The sequence below is a fragment of the Hemitrygon akajei genome, chromosome 26 (assembly GCF_048418815.1).
Source record: "Hemitrygon akajei chromosome 26, sHemAka1.3, whole genome shotgun sequence".
In the NCBI taxonomy this organism is placed as follows: domain Eukaryota; kingdom Metazoa; phylum Chordata; class Chondrichthyes; order Myliobatiformes; family Dasyatidae; genus Hemitrygon; species Hemitrygon akajei.
In genome coordinates, this window is record NC_133149.1 from 13,034,495 (window position 1) to 13,055,485 (window position 20,991).

General features: G+C 40.7%; 1 protein-coding gene across 3 annotated transcripts in view; it reads right to left on the minus strand.

Annotated features, from left to right (window-relative positions):
* The window catches only part of snx19b (sorting nexin 19b), a 206,328-nt gene that overhangs the window by 154,393 nt on the left and 30,944 nt on the right, over window positions 1-20,991 (minus strand). For all 3 annotated transcript variants that reach the window (XM_073029578.1, XM_073029581.1, XM_073029580.1), the window contains exons 7-8: window positions 17,824-18,007; window positions 674-806 (exon numbers count right to left, since the gene is read on the minus strand). In XM_073029578.1, the coding sequence (XP_072885679.1) occupies window positions 674-806; window positions 17,824-18,007 (317 nt within the window). The remainder of the gene's footprint in view (window positions 1-673; window positions 807-17,823; window positions 18,008-20,991) is intronic.

The following is a 20,991-nucleotide window of genomic DNA, read 5'->3' on the forward strand; positions in this document are numbered from 1 at the left end:
TCCCCTCCTCCCATGGTCTACTGCCCTCTCCTATTAGATTCCTCTTCTTCAGACTTTTGCCTCTTCCACTTATCACCTCCCAGTTTCTTACATCTTTGTAGCAATGAGACCAATGTTGCCTTTGCTCAAGCAGCTCTCAGCTTTACACCCTGACCCTGTGATACAAGAGCTGGTGTCAGACCTGCATGTTGCCATCGCCATCCACAGAGCTCCACTCCCCACCCACTCACCTTCTCCCTCAGCTAGTCTCACCTATCAACTGCCAGGTTGTACTCCTTCCCCTTCCCTCCACCTTCTTATTCTGGAATCTTTCTCCTTGCTTTCCATTCCTGATGAAGGATCTCGTCTGAGCCTATCTCCATCGATGCTGCCCGACCTGCTGAACTCCTCTAGCATTTTGTGTGTGTTGCTTTGGTAATTTTTCTGATTCATGAATTATGGAAGAGTTTGGCATAAAGTTAGTCATTAAATATTAAACCCTGCATTCAGCAATACACATATTCCACTGTATAGACAAAGGTTTTAAGCATGATTGAGTCTTTGCCTCTCCCCTTAGACATAAATGCTTCACACTTGCATAAAATGCGATTCATTTCGTACATTGTCCTGGTTGATTTACAAAATCTGCAGAATCTCCTGTGTTTGTATTTCAGCTATGAACTGGTTCACTGACCTTTCTATCAGGGTCCCACACAGCAGCCGAATGAGCTTCTGCATGTTCTCAGTACACAGCCAGTTCCAGTGGTCCTTCATCAACAAGCAGACAAGATCAAGTGCAACATCTGCCAAGACTGTTTCAGACCCCTCTGTCATAATGGAAATAGAAACAAGCACCATGTTCAATAAAAAAAATCCAAAATTCAGATTTTTCACTATAATGTGCACCTCAGGAAGCATTCATAGCCTATTTATAATGATCACATTTAATAACTTTGTAGCAACAAACAATCTACTGGAGGAACTCGGTGGTTGAACAGCATTGAGAGTTCTTCCTGCAGATTGCTTGTTGTTCCAGACTCTATCATCTTCAGTTTTTTGAATTCCTGCTTTAGTAATTTTGAGGTCTGTTTGTAGGGTGGTATGGTAGCGTAGTAGTTAGCGCAATGCTTTACGCCATCGATTACTGATCGGGGTTCAATTCCCACCCTGTACATTTTCCCTGTGACCACATGGGTTTCCTCCCACATTAGGATTAGTGAGATGCAGGCATGCTAAGTTGGCTCTGGAAGCATGGTGAGGTTTGTGGACTGTGTGAAAATGTACTTCATTTGTAGTACACTGCTCCAAAGAGCACTATGAGGTCATTCTTACCCTCGCCCTTGGGCTCTAAAATGAGTCAACCTATAGCCTGGGAAGTGACGAACCCCTCTCCTGTTAGACTGTTTGAGGTAACTAATTTTTTATTCTTTCTTACTGCTCTTCTAATATTTGCATATCTGTGCATTTGTAATACTACTGTGACACTGTAATTTCCCTTGGGATCAATAAAGTATCTATCTATCTAGTAAAGAATTGCATTTTTGTCAGCAATAAAATGGAATGTGGATCGCACCAGAGTGCTTTGCTAATGGTGTTCGTGCAACATGATGCAGATTGACCTTGAGTATATGACAAACTGTAGAAAGACAAGCAGATGCATTTCCAGAAGAATGCCAAGTATACTGATTAAGCAGGCAAATGGAATACACCCTGACCTTGAACTGATGCACAGTAGCATTCACTTGAGTATAAAGGAGTGACTGCTGTCTGTTTTCCTGAAGCTATCACCAGCTCATGTGGTGCTAGTCTTCCTTTGCAGCAAGTAAAATGAATGCGCATATGATTGATCCACTCAAGAGTTAAATATTGTTTGTTACTCGAAAACTGTCTCTAGCTCAATTCTTGAACTTTGCTGGTCCTTGGCACAGGGCGGTACTGTTCACTGTATGTTTCAACGACATACATAAGGGATAAGGACCCTCCTTATCCGCAAGGGATTGGTTCTGGGACCCCTCGCGGATACCAAAATACGAGGATGCTCAAGTCCCTTATTCAATATGTTGCAATGCGGTGGACCTTAGGACCCAGCGGAACCCCAGACCTTATTTAACCTGTCTCAGTGCGGTGGACATTAGGATCCGCAGTGTTTCTGTTCACAAAAATAATCACGATCATGATTGAAAATAAAGTGGAAATAATAAAGCAATCGGAAAGAGGTGAAACACTATCGGTCACTGGAAAAGCGTTAGGCTGCAGTCGGTCAACGATCGGAACAATTTTAAAGGATAAAGTGAGAAAGGCCCTGCCCCGATGAAAGCTACAATTATTACTAAGCAACGCAGTGGTTTAAGTATTGAGTTTTGGGGTTTTGAGTTTTTGATCCTCCACATCAACCAGACACAGATGGAGAGCGCGCTCGGGAGCGATCTGTCACTGGATCGAACTCAGGAACTTCTGTTGCCAAGCCCGGTGCTGAAACATATGTTCTTAAGTGTTTTATAGAAAGGTAAGATATATACTATATACTAAGACAAATGTTTGACTAACTGATGCTAAATAACACCGGATGTACCTGTTCCGACTTATTTAGTATGAGAACTTCCAATTTTTTTTCGATCCTGATCCACGATAACCTACGCACATCCTCCCGTATACTTTAAATCATCTCCAGATTACTTATAATACCTAATACAATGTAAATGCTATGTAAAATAGTTATTATATTGCATTGTTTAGGGAATAATGACAAGAAAAAAAGTCTGTACATGCTTGAACAACAAGTGCTGGAAGAGCACTTCTGGGTTTTCTCAATTCGCGGTTGGTTGAATTCGCGCATATGGAACTCGCAGATAAGGAGGGCCGACTGTACATAGAAACCTAGAAAACCTACAGCACAATACAGGCACTTCGGCCCACAAAGCTGTGCCGAACATGTCCCTATCTTAGAAATTACTAGGCTTACCTATAGCCCTCTATTTTTCTAAGCTCCATGTACCTATCTAAAAGTCTCTTAAAGAGACCCTATTGTATCTGCCTCCACCACCGTTGCCGGCAGCCCATTCCACGCACTCACCACTCTCTGAGTAAAATACTTACCCCTGACATCTCCTCTGTACCTACTCCCCAGCACCTTAAACCTGTGTCCTCTTGTAACAACCATTTCAGCCCTGGGAAAAAGTCTGACTATCTACACGATCACTGCCTCTCATGTGACAAATAAAGTTAATCTAATCTAATGAAATACTGAATTTACTTGTGAAGGATGTAATGCAAAGTTATTGTGTAATATAGGCACAAATAACCAATATATTTCAAAGTTGGGACTTGATTTGCCAATGACATCATGAGGAACTCACAGCACAGAAAGAACAGAGGATCAACAAAAGGAATATTTTAGAAACAAAGTTATTGACAGACCTTTCCTAATTTATGACTTTCAGACAAACTCATGCTCTAGTAGATGACCAGTTGGTTTAGCATGAATAAACAGAAAAGGATTAAAATAAAAGAGTACAAAACTTTGATTGGCTTCATGCTTCTTGTGAGTTAGAGGATCAGCTGGCTCACCCGAAACCAATGGAAATTGTAAAAATGCAGCAACAGTTATAGAGATGCACTTGGAATGTATTTTATGGTCCTTGTCCAGATTAGGATTTATTAAAGTTATGAAAGTGTAAAGTGTCAAGTGTCGAAATCAGAATTTCTTTCATGTCAGGTTACATTTTGTAGAGTAGTCAAGTTAAACTGTTCTTGGTTCTAATTAAGAAATGTGTTGGTCAAATCCCTGTGTGGAACAGGGCACAATGCTCTCTTCTTGCTGCTGCCATCAGGAATTAGAGTCAGAATCACCTTTAATATCACCAGCATTAATCATGAAATGTTTTTTTTTCCCCCGACAGCAGTACATTGCAAAACATAATCATGAAAAAGTATAAAAGTATATATAAAAATAAATTAAATAAGTAGCACAAAAAGAGAGAAAGAAAAAAAATTGTCAAGTAGTGTTCTTGAATTCATTGTCCATTCAGAAATCTGAAGGTGAAGAGGAAGAAGCTGTTCCTGAATCATTAAATATGTGTCTTCAGGCTCTTGTACCTCCTCCTGGATGGTAGCAATGAGAAGAGAGCATGTCCTGGGTGATGGGGATCCTTCATGACCGTTGTCACCTTTTTAAGGCATCACCTTTTGAAGGTCTCTTCGATACTGGTACAGGAGCCTCAGGTTCAGGAACAGCTATTACACCAGGCTCCTACACCAGAGCGGATAACCTCACTCAACTTAATACTGAACTGATTCCACAACCTATAAATTCACTTTCAAGGTCATTATAACTTAGGTACATAATATTTATTACTTATTTTTTATTATTTTGATTTTTTTTCTTATATGTATTTGCACACTGTCCATCTTTGTTTTGTGCAATTTTTCATTGATTCTACAGTGTTTATTTGTATTAAGTGTGAATTGTTTGTTCATTATGTGCCTGTCAAATAACGTAGGCAATCATCATCCTTCCTTGACCATGATTGTTATTGGCATTTTTTTTTTTAATTATTTTTTTTTTAAACAGAAGTGGTTTGCTATTTCCTTCTTCTGGTCAGTGTCTTTACAAGATGGGTGACCACAGCCATTATCAATTCTCTTCAGAGATCATCGGCCAGGTAACAGTGGCCACATAACCAGGACTTGTGATTTGCACCAGCTGCTCATACAACTTCATGTACCACCTGCTTGGCCGCCCGATGGGTCACATCTTACAAAGGTGACCTCAGACTTGTGGAGGAAAGGAGCATCTTACACTTCCTTTGGTAGAAACCTATCTCCACCCTGCCACCAATTAGTGTGAATGCTTGCAAGAAAATGAATTTCAGGGCAGTATATGGTGACATGCAAGTACTTTGAACTTTGAGCACATCCTCTCCGCTGATTCTTACTGCAACTTTCAGATATTTAAAAATCACAGACTGATACAGCAGGCTATAAAGTAACTTCTTGTTACCAAATTCCTACTTTCTCTGACTTTGATAAACTTTAAAAGCACCCTCCCCCCTCCCCCCATTTCCGCTCATTCTTTCAGGTTTCTTGTTTTGTGAGAAACAAAATAAAAATAAAATTTAAGAAATTAAGAAAATTAAAATTACCATTAAGGAAAAGAATCTCAAGGTTGTATAATTTATACATACTTTGATAATAAAATGTACTTTGTACTTCGACTTTAAAAAGCGGAGGTCACTTCAAATGCAGGTACACTTTGCATCTAGTCTCTCATATTTTTTTACATCAGGGATTGTTGGCATAAGCAGTACAAGCCATTTTACTTTAACACACAAAAATTCTGGAGGAACTCAGCAAGTCAGACAGCATCTACAGAGGGGAATAAACTACCCACATATTGGGCTGAGAAACATCAACTATTTGATGCTACCTGACCTGCTGAGTTTCTGCAGCATTTTGTGTGTGTTGCCCTGGATTTCCAGCATCTGCAAAATGTCTTGTCTACCCGACTTATTTTATTGGGTCACATACTTTAACCAAAAAAGAGTAAATGTAAGATAGTGATTTGTCTTTCTTTACTTCAGTCTAACATGGTAATTAATTTCTTGTATTTTAAAATTTGAACCTTATAATTTGGTAAGTTTTTTTTAACTACCGTAGATACCGGATTATAAGCCGCTACTTTTTTCCCACGCTTTGAACAGCTTTGAACACTGCGGCCTTTACTACGGTGCGGCTAATGCATGGTTTTTTTTCATGCCGCCAAAAACATTTTGCCTCGTAACAGTAGACCAATAAAATTGATGAGTAGTTCACAGAGGTCCAATGAAATTGTACGATAAATCAAGCGCACTTTCAATTAAATTATTGCAAATCAGTCATTTGTACTCACCCTCATCAACATGGAAAACACTCGAAGAAAAGCATTGTGCTGCCTTTATGGCAGTTATTTAGTTTATAATATTTTCGCTTAGTAATTCATTTGTTAGTATTTTCTAGTTAAAGTTAGAAGTGTTTTAAGTATATTTGTTTTCTGTACTACATCCCGGGATGCTATGACGTCACATCCGGTTTCGCCGCGTCTTGTGGGGAAATACCGGTTTGCGATAAACGGAAAGGTGGGGGCGAGCGCATTAGACCCGCGCGAGAACGCTGCTTTTAAGTTAAAGGCGATCAATAACTTTTCCTGGTAGGCTGCAGTATATATTTTTTTACCAGTCGTTAGGAGATATTGGAATGTTGTCCGTGCACTGTTCAGTAAAAAAGTATACGCAACGTAATTTGTGTGTTACCGATACGTATGTATATTTAAAAGTAGCCGTGTTACAGGCACGGTTCGAAAAAAAGCATTTGCAATATGTATTTGTTTATGTTACCATACGGATTTAATTAAAAGTTAAAAAATCCTCACGTGTAATATCTTTCTGTGTAAATATCTCATATTACAACATGGGACACCTGCAGCTTAAAATCCGGTGCGGCTTGTACAAGTACAAAATTGATTTTCTTTCTAAAATTAGAGCCTGCGGCTTTTAATCAGGTGCGCTCTGTAGTACGGAATCTACGGTACTCCAGTCTATTTGAACTATTTATAAATGTCTTCATCGGGGGGAATTTTTACATATTTCGAAAATCTTAGCCACAAAAAGGCAATCAGGGCGATGTGAGATCAGGGTAAAAAGGATCCAACTCCTGAGGTTTCTTCACCATTTACAGCACAGACAGCCTCTTCAGAGGATGCAGTCGACCCTCTCCATGTGGCTTAAGGTAACATGGGCTAATGGTAAATTGGATCCAATACAGTCCAGCCCATTGTAAAACTATTTGGAACCCAAGATCATGATGAAGAACTATAAAATACATGTTTTTTTATAGAATTTTTCTAAATCTAACTCTAGATACAATAAACATATTGTTCTAATAATACATTTATGACCAATGAATTAAAACAGCAAGTTTAATTATCATTCAACCATGTATACCTAAATGAAACATAATTCCTCCGGGTGCCAAGGTGCAAAACACAGTACCTACAGTCACAAAAAGCACATATAGTTACAATAGCACATACAGTCACAACAGGATATAATCTGATTGCTTTCAGGCAGTAGTGTGGTGATCTTCAAAAATTTCAAATAAATTTATTATCAAAGTACATGCATGTCACCATATCCAACCCTGAGATTCATTTTCTTGGAGGCACATTCACTAAATAACCATAATAGAATCAATGAAAGACCACACCAACAGGGTGGACAAAAAGTGTGCAAAAGACAACAAACTGCACAAATACAAAAATGAAAAAATAATAAATAAATAAACAAATAGACAAGCAACCAATAAATACTGAGAACATGAGATAACGAGTCCTTAAAACTGAGTCCATAGGCTGTGAGGCAAGTGAAGTTATCCTCTCTGGTTCAAGAACCTGATGGTTGAGGGGTAACAACCGTTCCTGAACCTGGTGGTGTGAGTCCTGATGCTCCTTCCTGATGGCAGCAGCAAGAGAAGAGCATGGTGAGGATGCCTGATGATAGATGCTGCTTTCCAACAACAGCATTTCATGTAGATGTGCTCAATACTGGGGAGGGCTTTACCTGTGATAGACTGGACCATATCCACTACATTTTGAAGGATTTTCCATGCAAGCACATTGATGTTTTAAACTGACTAGTAACAAATTAAATAAATTCACTGGGTGTAGTCTGCATTAATTTTTATTACCAATTTCCTGCTACCTCTCATATTGGTGATAAATTTTAAAGTCACAGCTGTCATCTGTGAACTCCGTACCTCTCTCAGGGGGCTCATAAATTCTACAAATGAATCACCAAAAAATGAAGATGGAGGAAAATTTCAAGTAGATTTTGTCAGCAAAACACTTTACTCTAAATGTTTTTACAAGCAGTAACAACCTAAACTTAGTGGCCACTTTATTAGGTACACTTGCTCATTAATGCAAGTATTTGATCAACCAATCATGTAGTAGCAACTCAATGCATAAAAACATGCAACCATGGTCAAGAGGTTCAGTTGCTGTTCAGACCAAACATCAGAATGAGAAAGAAATGTATTCTAAGTGTTTTTGACCGTGGAATGATTGTTGGTGCCAGATGGAGTGGTTTAAGTATCTCAGAAACTGTTGATCTCCTGGGATTCTCACAGACAAGTCTCCAAAGTTACAGAGAATGGTTCAAATAAAATCTAGACAGTGACAGTTCTGTGAGCAAAATCACCTTCTTAATTAGAGAGGTTAGAGGAGAATGGCCAGACTGGTTCAAGCTGACGGGGAGGCAACAGTAAATCAAGTAGCCACATATTACAACTGTGGTGTGCAGGAGAGCCTCTCTGAACACACAAAACTTTGAAAAGGATAGGCTACAGCAGCTGACGACCATGAACATATACTCAGTGACCACTTTATTAGGTACAGGAAGTACCTAATAAAAGTGTCCTCTGAATGTAGTTACCATTGGACAGTGGAGACAAAAAGTGTTAAAACAAGCTTTTAAAAAAAATTAAGACCAATTTTAATCTTTCTTTAGCTTTGAAAATATTTATTAAACTCCCTGTATAATAACTAACAATGGAGGAAATTTCATGACTACACTTTCTTTAATTAGATCATTCTGTGTCAACACAGAATTTGGTATGGACAGTGCTGTACTTCCACCTAGTGGAGATCAGTATATTATGGGTACTCCTGAAGGCAACCTGAAAAAATAATTCTAGGCTTTAACAGGGTGATTTTTGGTTTTTTTGATTGTGTTTTTCTAGCTCAAATCTAGCAGTGACATCCAATTTTATGAGGCTGCCCCCACAAATAGCAATATGCCAACATTACATAAATTGATGAAAACTTGCGGCACTAATAACAACTAAACACGAGATTCTGTGGATCAAAGTTCAAAAATTCAAAATTCAAAGTTAATTTATTATCAAAGTACATATATGTCACTGTATACAACCCTGAGATTCATTTTCTTGTAGGAATACTCAATAAATCCAATAACAATAACAGAATCAATGAAAGACTGCACCAACTGGGCAGACAACCAGTGTGCAAAAGACAGCAAACTGTACAAATACATAAAAGAAAGAAAGATAGAAATAAGCAATAAATAGAGATCATGACATGAAGAGTCCTTTGGTTTACCGATGATGGACTTACTTCACTTATCTCCTTCCGCCTGTCGAATGATTGCTTTTCTCACCTTGATGGCTAGAAGATCTATTTTGTTGAATTGGAAGGAAATTAATCCTCCCACGGTATTTCATTGGCTTTCTCAAACTATGTTATGTCTAAATTTAGAAAAAATTAGAAGTGCTGTATTTGATACTTCTATTAAATTTGAAAAGATATGGAGACCATTTATTCAATATTTTCATATGATGTAATGGCCCTGTGCCGGGCTTATTGGTTTTTTTTTCAGCTTTAATCGTATGTATGTTGAGAGGATCGGAGTTGACGTCATTGATGTTTATGTATACTCGTGAGATACTATGAACAGCCCTTTTTTTTTCTCTTTTTAAAAGTTTTTTTTATTTTTTTTCTTCTTTGTTTTTTTTTCTTTTTCTTGATACTAGATTAGTAGATTAGCTAACTTTCTTAGATTTTTTTTTCTCTTTTTTACACTATATATTATGAAATATCTAAACTTACCTTGTTCATATATATACTATATGGTTTATGTTTTGGGAAACTTACTTATGCTCTATTCATTGTTTATATATTACTTTATGTATAATGGGAGTCTATATATTTGTAATCCCTTACCATTATTTGAATTGTATCTCATTCATAATATTCTAAATATTAATAAAAAGATTGAAAGAGAAGAGTCCTTAAACGTGAGTTTTTAGGTGGTGGGAACAGTTCAGTGATGGGGAAAGAGAAGGTGAGTGAAGTTATCCCCTTTGGTTCAAGAGCCTGATGGTTGAGGGGTAAAAACTGTTCCTGAACCTGGTGATATGAGTCCTGAAGCTCCTGTACCTTCTTCCTAATTTCAGCAGTGAGAAGAAAGCATAGCTTCTTCCTAGCATGATGCTAGAAATCCATGTACTTATTAATGCAGCACACACAAAACGCTGGAGGAACTCAACGGGTCAGGCAGCATCTATGCAAATAAATAATGTTTCGAACCAAGACCCTTCATCAGGTCCTGATCAAGGGTTTCTGCCCGAAATGTCGACTGTTTATTCATCTTCGCAGCTGATGAGCTCCTCTAACATTTTGTGTGTACTGCATTAATAAAAGAGCTGGGTACACAAGATACCTCCTTGCTCTTCTTTGAAACAGTTCCCAAAGATCTTCAACATCAATGTACAACAGAGGTTTAAAATTTCATTTTAAAGTTGACAGCTTAACGAGCACAACATATCTTGTGCAATGCACCATAACGTCAAACAAACCAGCACACCAGTGGCATCACAAAGAAAACATGACAGCACATCTACTTTCTTGCAAGCTTGCATAGATTCAGCATGCCAGTAAAACTTTGACAAACCTCTATAGATGCACAGTAGAGAGCATCCTAACTGGTTGCATCCATTGAATGCAGGCAAACGGGATTAATGTAAATGGGCAAAAAAAATGTCAACTTGGAGTTACTGAGCTGAAGGATCTGTTTCTGCACTATACAGCTCCAAGACAATGAGTCAAAGACCTGCTTTGTAACAGTCAGTTATGGACCATGTGGAGGATATGTAGAAATAAAACCAAAATCCTTCTCAATAATGCAGCTGGAGGAGAAAGAATGTTGGCATTTCATGTAGCAAGCAAACGAGATTGTTAAGAATGATCACGAAATATTAACACACAATGTTTTCCTTATTAATGAGCTGTCACATGTTTAACCTCAAAAACAAGAAACACCCAGACTTCTGGAAGAACCACAATGGGACACTATCCTTTCCCCAATTAATTTGAATGGTTCATGTGTTGATGTGTGCAGAGCTGGATCTCTGGACAGAACATATCAACAGACTCGTTGTACAGCATAGAAGCTGGCCCTTTGGCCCTCTACATCAATAACCTTTTGCCCAAGTACACTAATCCTGTCTGTCCACATTAAATCTATACCCTTCTATGCCTTGCCCATTAGAATACCTTTCTAAGTGTCTCATAGACGTAATCATAGAGCACTACAGCATAGAAACAGGCCCTTCAGCTTATCTGGTCCATGCCAAAACTATTAATTTAGGTTCCTATAAGAGAAAGCATACAGTATACATACTGATCTTCGTACTCTTCACAGACATCCACAAAACAAGGGACCCCCCATATAATGAATGATAGAACATAAATGTCCCAAACACCTCCTCACCCTACAAAGAACCAGCAGCAAAAGTATCAAACCCCCCACTCGTGCCAGTAAAAGCACTGACCACGCCCCCCACCATACAAGCAATAGCAAAAGCCCCCAGAGACCTTGATCCAGAGCCCATCAAAACTACAGTCCCTAATCTGCTTAGTCCCATCAACCTGCAACTGGACCATACTCCTCCCTTCCCCGTACTTATCCAAATTTCTCTTAAATAGTGAAATTGAATCTTCATCCACCACTTCTGCTGGTGTTGTATATAACATCACCAACTTCTTTGGTGGCAAGTTCCTGATAACAATCTCTCTTCAAATACTTTTTGAAACTCCCTCCTCCCACTTTAAACCTGTGCCCTTTTGGTTTTGGGATTCTCACCACAGAAAGAAAAAAATTCTGATGTATCTACTCTACCTAAGCCCCTAATAATTTTCTATACTTCTATCAGGACAGATCTCAGCTTCCTACACTCCAGGGAACACAAACCCATCCTTTCCCCATAATTCACAAAGGACATAGAACAGTACAGCACAACACAGTAGAGGTATTTTGGGGCAAATTTTAACCTATTCCAAGATCAAATTAACATCCTTCAATCGAGGCAATATTATGCTGAATCTCCTCTGCACTCTCTCCAGTATAAGCACTTCAGTCTAGAATGTGGCAACCAGACAAAAGTTCAAACTAAATTTATTATCAAGGTACGCATATGTCACCATATACAACTCTGAGATTTATTTTCTTGCAGGCATTTACAATAGGACAAAGAAATACAATAGAATCAATGAAAAGTGATCAATGCGCAAAATAAATAAATAACACTGAGGACAGGATAAAGTTGTAAAGTTGCTAAAATAAATAAATAGTAGATAGATAGGCAGACAGATACTGAGAACATGCGTTGCTGAGTCCTTGGAAAGCGACTCTGTAGCATGTGGTATCAGTTCAGGGTTGAGGTGAGTGAAGTTATCCACACTGGTTCAGAAGTCTGCTGATTGAAGGGTAATAATTGTGTCTGAACCTGGTGGTGTGAAGCCTGAAGCTCCTGTACCTCCTTCCTGGCGTTAGCAGCGATTAAAGAGCATGGCCTGGTGGGGTTCTTGATGATGAATGCTGCTTTTTTATTGCAACGCTCCTTGTAGATTTGTTCAGTAGTGGGGAGGGTTAAGTGCAGTCTAACCAACCTTTTATAAAGTTGCATCATAGTCTCCCAACTTTTATACTCTGTGTTCTGACCTATAAAAAGCAAAGCAGCCCTTCTTCACCACTTGCCACTTTCAGTGAAATAGCAGGTTCCAGTTTTGACACCAGTCAAGGGAAACAAAGCAAAATATCGAAATAGCAAACATGAGGAAATCTGCAGATGCTGGAAATTCAAACAACACACACAAAAAGCTGGTAGAACACAGCAGGCTAGGCAGCATCTATAGGGAGAAGCGCTGTCGACGTTTCGGGCTGAGACCCTTCGTCAGGACTAACCGAAAAGAAAGATAGTAAGAGATTTGAAAGTAGTGGGGGGAGGGGGAAATGCGAAATGATAGGAGAAGACCGGAGGGGGTGGGATGAAGCGAAGAGCTGGTAAGGTGATTGGCGAAAGTGATACAGAGCTGGAGAAGGGAAAGGATCATGGGACGGGAGGCCTCAGGAGAAAGAAAGGGGGGGGGGGGGAGCACCAGAGGGAGATGGAGAGCAGGCAAACAACTAAATATGTCAGGGATGGGGTAAGAAGGGGAGGAGGGGCATTAACGGAAGTTGGAGAAGTCAATGTTCATGCCATCAGGTTGGAGGCTACCCAGCCGGTATATAAGGTGTTGTTCCTCCAACCTGAGTTTGGATTCATTTTGACAATAGAGGAAGCCATGGATAGACATATCAGAATGGGAATGGGACGTGGAATTAAAATGTGTGGCCACTGGGAGATCCTGCTTTTTCTGGCGGACCGAGCGTAGGTGTTCCGCGAAATGGTCTCGCAGTCTGCGTCAGATCTCACCAATATATAAAAGGCCACACCGGGAGCACCGGACGCAGTATACCACACCAGCTGACTCACAGGTGAAGTGCCGCCTCACCTGGAAGGACACCCCGCTCTGGTCTTCTACCTGCTCTGGATCTCTTTATTGCTAATTGCCGACGGGACATCAACCTTCTTGACTTCTCCATACCCTGTTCCAATTCCAACCTCACTCCTTCCGAACGCTCTGCTCTCTGCTCCCTCCGCACCAATCCCAACCTCACTATAAAACCTGCTGATAAAGGGGAACTGTTGTCTGGCGTACTGACCTCTACCTGGCCGAGGCACAGCGACAACTCTCTGATACCTCCTCTTATTTACCCCTTGATAATGATCCCACTAAGGAGCACCAAGCCATTGTCTCCTATACCATCACCAATCTTATTAGCTCTGGGGATCTCCCATCCACTGCCACAAACCTCATAGTTCCCACACCCCACACTTCCCGTTTCTACCTCCTACCCAAGATCCACAAACCTGCCTGTCCAGGTAGACCTATTGTCTCAGCTTGCTCCTACCCCACTGAACTCATTTCTGCATACCTTGACACTGTCTTATCCCCCCTTGTTCAATCTCTTCCCACCTATGTTCGTGACCCTTCTCATGCTTTGAATTTTTTCAATGATTTTAAGTTCCCTGGCCCCCTCCGTCTTATTTTCACCATGGACGTCCAGTCCCTATATACCTCCATCCCCCACTGAGATGGTCTCGAAGCTCTTCGGTTTTTTTTTTGGATTCCAGACCTAACCAAATCCCCTCTACCATCACTCTCCTCCGTCTAGCGGAATTAGTTCTTACTCTCAATCATTTCTCCTTTGGCTCCTCCCACTTCCTCCAAACCAAGGGTGTAGCCATGGGCACCCGTATGGGTCCCAGTTATGCTTGCCTTTTTGTTGGCTTTGTGGAACAGTCCATGTTCCAAGGCTATACCGGTATCCATCCCCCTCTTTTCCTTCGCTACATCGACGACTGCATTGGCGCTGCCTCTTGCACGCGTGCTGAGCTCGTCGACTTCATTAAATTTGCCTCCAACTTTCACCCTGCCCTCAAATTTACCTGGTCCATTTCCGACACCTCCCTCCCCCTTTCTTGATCTTTCTGTCTCCATCTCTGGAGACGGCCTATCTACTGATATCTACTATAAGCCTACAGACTCTCACAGCTACCTGGACTATTCCTCTTCCCACCCTGTCACTTGCAAAAAGGCTATCCACTTCTCACAATTCCTCAGTCTCCGCCGCATCTGCTCTCAGGATGAGGCTTTTCTTTCCAGGACAAAGGAAATGTCTTCCTTTTTTAAACAAAGGGGCTTCCCTTCGTCCACCATCAACTCTGCTCTCAAACGCATCTCTCCCATTTCCCTCACATCTGCCCTCACCCCATCCACCCGCCACCCTACTCAGGATAGGGTTCCCCTTGTCCTTACCTACCACCCCACCAGCCTCCAGGTCCAACATATAATTCTCCGTAACTTCCGCCACCTCCAACGGGATCCCACTACCAAACACATTTTTCCCTCCCCCCCTCTTTCTGCTTTTCACAGGGATCGCTCCCTACGCGACTCCCTTGTCCACTCGTTCCCCCCATCCCTTCCCACCGATCTCCCTCCTGGCACTTATCCTTGTAAACGGAACAAGTGCTACACCTGCCCTTACACTTCCTCCTTCACCACCATTCAGGGCCCCAGACAGTCCTTCCAGGTGAGGCGACACTTCACCTGTGAGTCGGCTGGTGTGGTATACTGCGTCCGGTGCTCCCGGTGTGGCCTTTTATATATTGGTGAGACCCGACGCAGACTGGGAGACCGTTTCGCAGAACACCTACGCTCGGTTCTCCTGAAAAAGCAGGATCTCCCAGTGGCCACACATTTTAATTCCACGTCCCATTCCCATTCTGATATGTCTATCCATGGCCTCCTCTATTGTCAAAATGAATCCAAACTCAGGTTGGAGGAACAACACCTTATATACCGGCTGGGTAGCCTCCAACCTGATGGCATGAACATTGACTTCTCCAACTTCCGTTAATGCCCCTCCTCCCCTTCTTACCCCATCCCTGACATATTTAGTTGTTTGCCTGCTCTCCATCTCCCTCTGGTGCTCCCCCCCCCCCCCTTTCTTTCTCCTGAGGCCTCCCGTCCCATGATCCTTTCCCTTCTCCAGCTCTGTATCACTTTCGCCAATCACCTTACCAGCTCTTCGCTTCATCCCACCCCCTCCGGTCTTCTCTTATCATTTTGCATTTCCCCCTTCCCCCCACTACTTTCAAATCTCTTACTATCTTTCCTTTCGGTTAGTCCTGACGAAGGGTCTCAGCCCGAAACGTCGACAGCGCTTCTCCCTATAGATGCTGCCAAGCCTGCTGTGTTCTACCAGCATTTTGTGTGTGTTGTTTAAAATATCAAAATGTTGGCTTGGCAATTTCAGTGTACTAAATCTGCATCAGTGCAAAGCCAAAAACATTATAACAATAATGTAATTGCAAAACTTAAGTACTGAAAATAGCAGTAGTGGTGCGTCTGCTTGAGACAAGTATGACGTTAATGTGGAAAGGCCGATGCACAGGTAGCCACTACACAGTCTGTGACATATCAGGGTCAGGGTCTAATGACATGGAATGCAAGATGACTGGGGACCCCGCACTGCTGCAGCCTTCCTCACTATGATTCTGATGTGTCATCATCTTTTGCCAGCTCCACCACTGAAGTCTTGGTTGGATCACTCTTTGTCTGATTCAAAATAACTCTACAGAAGGGTTCTAAAGAGTCAGCTACTATGTGTGTTTCTCATTTGGAATACACCCTTCATCAAGACTGGTAAAGTGGGAAACAAATTTTGTTCAGTCATAAAAGGGAGGAAGGGAGGTGGTTGAGGAAACTAAGAAAATGGTTGTGATAGGGTGGAGACCAAGACTGCCCAAATGACACAGGACCTTAAGAGATTCTGCAGATGCTGGAAGTCTAGAGCAACACATAGAAAATGATAGAGGAATTCAGCAGGTTAGGGAGCATCTATTGAGAGGAATAAAGAGCCGACATTTGGGGCCAAGACTTGATCTCGGCCCAAAATGTCAACTCTTTAATCCTCTCCATAGATGCCTATTGAGGCAATAGATAACCTATTGAGTTCCTCCAGCATTTTGTGCATGTTGCACAGTACCTTTGATCTTTCAAGTTAATTGAGCAGTTAAAGAAAAAAAATATTTCCGAACTAGTTGCAGAACAGAGCAATTGCTGGAGAAACTTTGGACCAAAGAGAATTTTGAAAAAACCATAGAAACATAGAAAATAGGTGCAGGAGTAGGCCATTCAGCCCTTCGAGCCTGCACCGCCATTCAGTATGATCATGGCTGATCATCCAACTCAGAACCCTGTACCTGCTTTCTCTCCATACCCCCTGATCCCTTTAGCCACAAGGGCCATATCTAACTTTTTGTTAGGGATTGGGTATCATTGAAGAAGTGAAAAATACTGAGTTAATGTTTCGGGCAATCCTTTTATTTTATTTTGAGATGCAGCACAGAACAGGCCCTTCCAATTTAACCCTAGCCTAATCATGTGACAATTTACAATCACCAATTAACCTAACCAGTATGTCTTTGGACTGTGGGAGGAAACCAGAACATCTGGAGGAAACCCACATTGTCACACACGGGAAGGAAAGTACAAACTTGTTTATAGAATTGAACTCCGAACTCCGATACCCCGAGCTATAATAACATTATGCTAACCATAGTGCCCTAATCTTAATGTCAACACTGAAATAAACAGCAAAGGATGTTTTTTGAGCTGTTCCACATTGCATCCCAAAGCTACAACATTCATAAATAGAAGATGAAAAATCCATCTGCTGATGAAGGGCTTTGGGCACAAATGTCAACTGTTTATTCATTTCCATAGATGCTGCCTGACATGATGAGTTCCTCCAGCGTTTTGTGTATGTTGCTCTGGATTTCCAGCGTTCACAGAATCTCAAGCTTAAGATGAATAATATTCCTTCTATTTATAGTGGATTTTGTTAACAGTGCAGGAACCAGACAGAGAGGCTATAAATGATGGAATTCTCTTCATAAAGCTCTCCACTGCTTTAACTTCCTTACTACATTCAGGATGCTTCCTAAAGCCCATCACTTGGTCTAGCTTTTGATCATCCAGACTAACATTTATTTATGTATAATCCAGAGTAATACACACAAAATGTTGGAGGAACACAGCAGGTCAGGCAGCATCGATGGAAAGGAATAAAGATTTAATGTTTTGAGCACGATGAAGGGTCTTGTACTGAAACGTCAACTATTTATTCTTTTCCATAAGTGCTGCCTGGTTTACTGTGTTCCTCCAGCATTTTGTATGTGTTGCTCTGCATTTCCGGAATCCCTTGCATTTGTTTTTGTATCTCAGTTTCACATGCTTGTTGGAATTGTCTTTGGATGGTTTGTTATTTTAAAGGTGCGGTATAACAATTGTTGTCAAGTAAATACAAAGCAACACCAAGTGAGTAGTCAGGGTCAAATGCTTACCAGAACTTAGGTACTGGTTGGAAGATGGCTCACTACTTTGCAGCCTCTTGTCCAAGGAACCATATTCTTTAGCTGCTTCACCTTTTGTCGCCCTTCCCTTCAAGTTCTGTTGTGTTCTTCCCAGCAGCTTTTCTTGTTCAGAAATAAAGTCCTCCATGCCTGCTATGGAAAGGCCTTCTGATAACTGCATAAAAACAAACAGTCACTTAGTAACAAGATCAAGTAGTCTTTTGGATATGTCTTTATATTAGCTTTGCACAATGGGATGGAGCAAAATTTGGTTTGGTCAGTTGAAAATCTACCATAGTGCTGGACCTTACAGGGAGAGGGGGTTTTTATTCCTATGAATTCATTGAAAGCAGGTGATCCTCCAATTTTCTACATCAACAAATTAGGTGAGTTAGTAAGGCAAAACAGTATGATGCATTTGAGGAAAGTTAGTGTAGTAATTCTAAAGAAGATGAATACTTTTTCAACCTCAATTTTGTTTTTTTATTTTTAGTAAATTGTTAACAGGTTTTGGAATTTTTCTTGAATTTTTCTTTTGATTTGACATGATGTACAATATTGTAGATTAGCTCAAAAAGTCTTATTTCAATATATTTTAAATTTAGAAAATGAGACAGCAAAATACAAAAACAGTTGTGAGGGCTGAATACTTTTTCAAGGCACTGTATTGTTCCTGCACTGAGGGCAGGAACGGGGTACTGATTGTGTATGATCAGCCATGATCACAGTGAATGGCGGTGCTGGCTAGAAGGGCCAAATGGCCTACTCCTGCATCTACTGTCTATTGTATATGATTTACATAGAACATAAGAGATCTACAGCACATTACAGGCTCCTCGGCCCACAATGTTGTGCTGACCATGTAACCTACTCTAGAAACTGCCTAGAATTTCCCTACTGCATAGCCCTCTGTTTTTCTACGCTCCGTGTACCTATCTAAGGGTCTCTTAAAAGACCCTATTGTATATACCTTTACCACCGCTGCTAAAAGCGCATCCACGCACCCACCACTCTCTGTGTGAAAAACTTACCTCTGATATCACCCCTGTACCTACTTCTAAGCACCTTAAAACTATGCCTCCTCATGTTAGCCATTTCAGCCTTGGGGAAAAAGCCTCTGGCTATCCACATAATCAATGCCTCTCATCATCATATACACCTCTATCAGTCCACCTCTCATCCTCCACCGCTCCAGGGAGAAAAGGCCAAGTTCACTCAACCTATTCTCATAAGGCATGCTCTCCAATCCAGGCAACAGACTTGTAAATCTCCTCTGCACACTTTCTATAGTATCATTGCAAAATATAAGATATAACAGTTCTACATAATTTTGCTGAATATTTCCCCTCCCAAATTAATTTCCTTCCTTTGAAAAATTTGTAATACCATCTGTGTTAAAATACAGAAATTAATTTTTTAAAAATAATACTAATGAGCTGCTTTATTATATTTCCACAAACTCACCATACAAAAAGAAAACAACATTATAACTAGTCCATTAAGACATGATATTATGGGCTACATATTCACAAGATAGCAGTTAAAAACTAGAACTCTCCTATGGGTGAATTAAGTTGATCTTTGATTTCACATACTCTCTTTAAACTCACTGGGCACATATTTCCCACATTCCCTTTAAAAACATCATGGTGCCATATATTGCACTCCTTTTAAACTCAGAGCCCTATTTTAAACACTACACTGAAACAAGAGTGCCATTGTAGCAAACTGTTTACTAAAATGCTATTACAGTTTAGGGAGTCAGGGTTCAGAGTTCAATTTTGGTGCTGCCTTAACAAGATAAGAGTTTGTGGTATTACAGGAACAATACAAGCATGGATAGAGTATTGACTGACTGGCAGGAGGCAACAGTAGGAAGAAAGGGAGTCTTTTCTGATTGGCTGCCAGTGACTAGTGGTGTCCTGCAGGGGTCAGTGTTCAGACCGCTTCCTTTAATATTACAGTCGGCCCTCCTTATCCGCAAATTCAACCAACCGTGAATCGCGAAAACCCGTAAGTGCTCTTCCAGCACTTGTTGTTCGAACATATAGAGACTTTTTTCTTGTCATTATTCCCTAAACAATGCAGTATAACAACTATTTTACATAGCATTTACTTTGTATTAGGTATTATAAGTAATCTAGAGATGATTTAAAGTATACGGGAGGATGTGCGTGGGTTATCATAGATCAGGATCGAAAAAAATTGGAAATTCTCTTACTAAGTAAGTCGGAACAGGTACATCCAGTATTATTTAGCATCAATTAGTCAAACATTTGCATTCGTATATAGTATATATTTTACCTTTCTATGCATTAAAACACTTAAGAACGCATGTTTCAGCGCTGGGCTCGGGAAGTTCCTGAGTTCGATCTAGTGACAGATTGCTATCGAGGGCGCTCTCCACCGTGCCGGGTTGATGTGAGGATCAAAACCCAAACCCACCAAACCCAATAATTAAACAACTGCGTTGCTTAGTAATAATTGTAGCTTTCTCATTTTATCCTTTAAAGTTGTTCCAATCGTTGACCGACGAAGCCTAACGCTTTTACAATGACCGATGGTGTTTCACCTCTTTCCGATCGCTTTATTATTTCCACTTTATTTTCAATCGTTATCATGATTATTTTCGTGAACAGAAACACTGTTCACGAAAATCTCTGCCGCTGGGTCCACCGCACTGAGACAGGTTAAATAAGGACTTGGGTTCCGCTGGGTCCTAAGATCAACTGCATTGAGCCATGCTGAATAAGGGACTTAAGCATCCGTGAATTTTGTTATCCGCAAGGGGTCCCAGAACCAATCCCTCGCAGATAAGGAGGGCCGACTGTATATGCCAATGATTTGGATAATGGAATTGATGGTTTTGTGGCCAAGTTTGCAGATGATACAAAGACAGGTGAAGGGGCAGGTAGTGCTGAGGAAACAGGGAGGCTACAGGAGGACTTAGATTAGGAGAATGGGCAAATAAGTGGCAGACAGAGAACAATAACAGGGAGCATATGGTCATGCACTTTGGTAGAAGGAACAAAAATGTAGACTATTTTCTAAATGGGCAGAATATTCAAAAGTTCAAGGTGCAAAGGGACTTTGAACTCCTCATGCAGGATTCCCTAAAGGTTACTTTAAAGTTTGAATCAGTAGTGAGGAAGGTTAGCA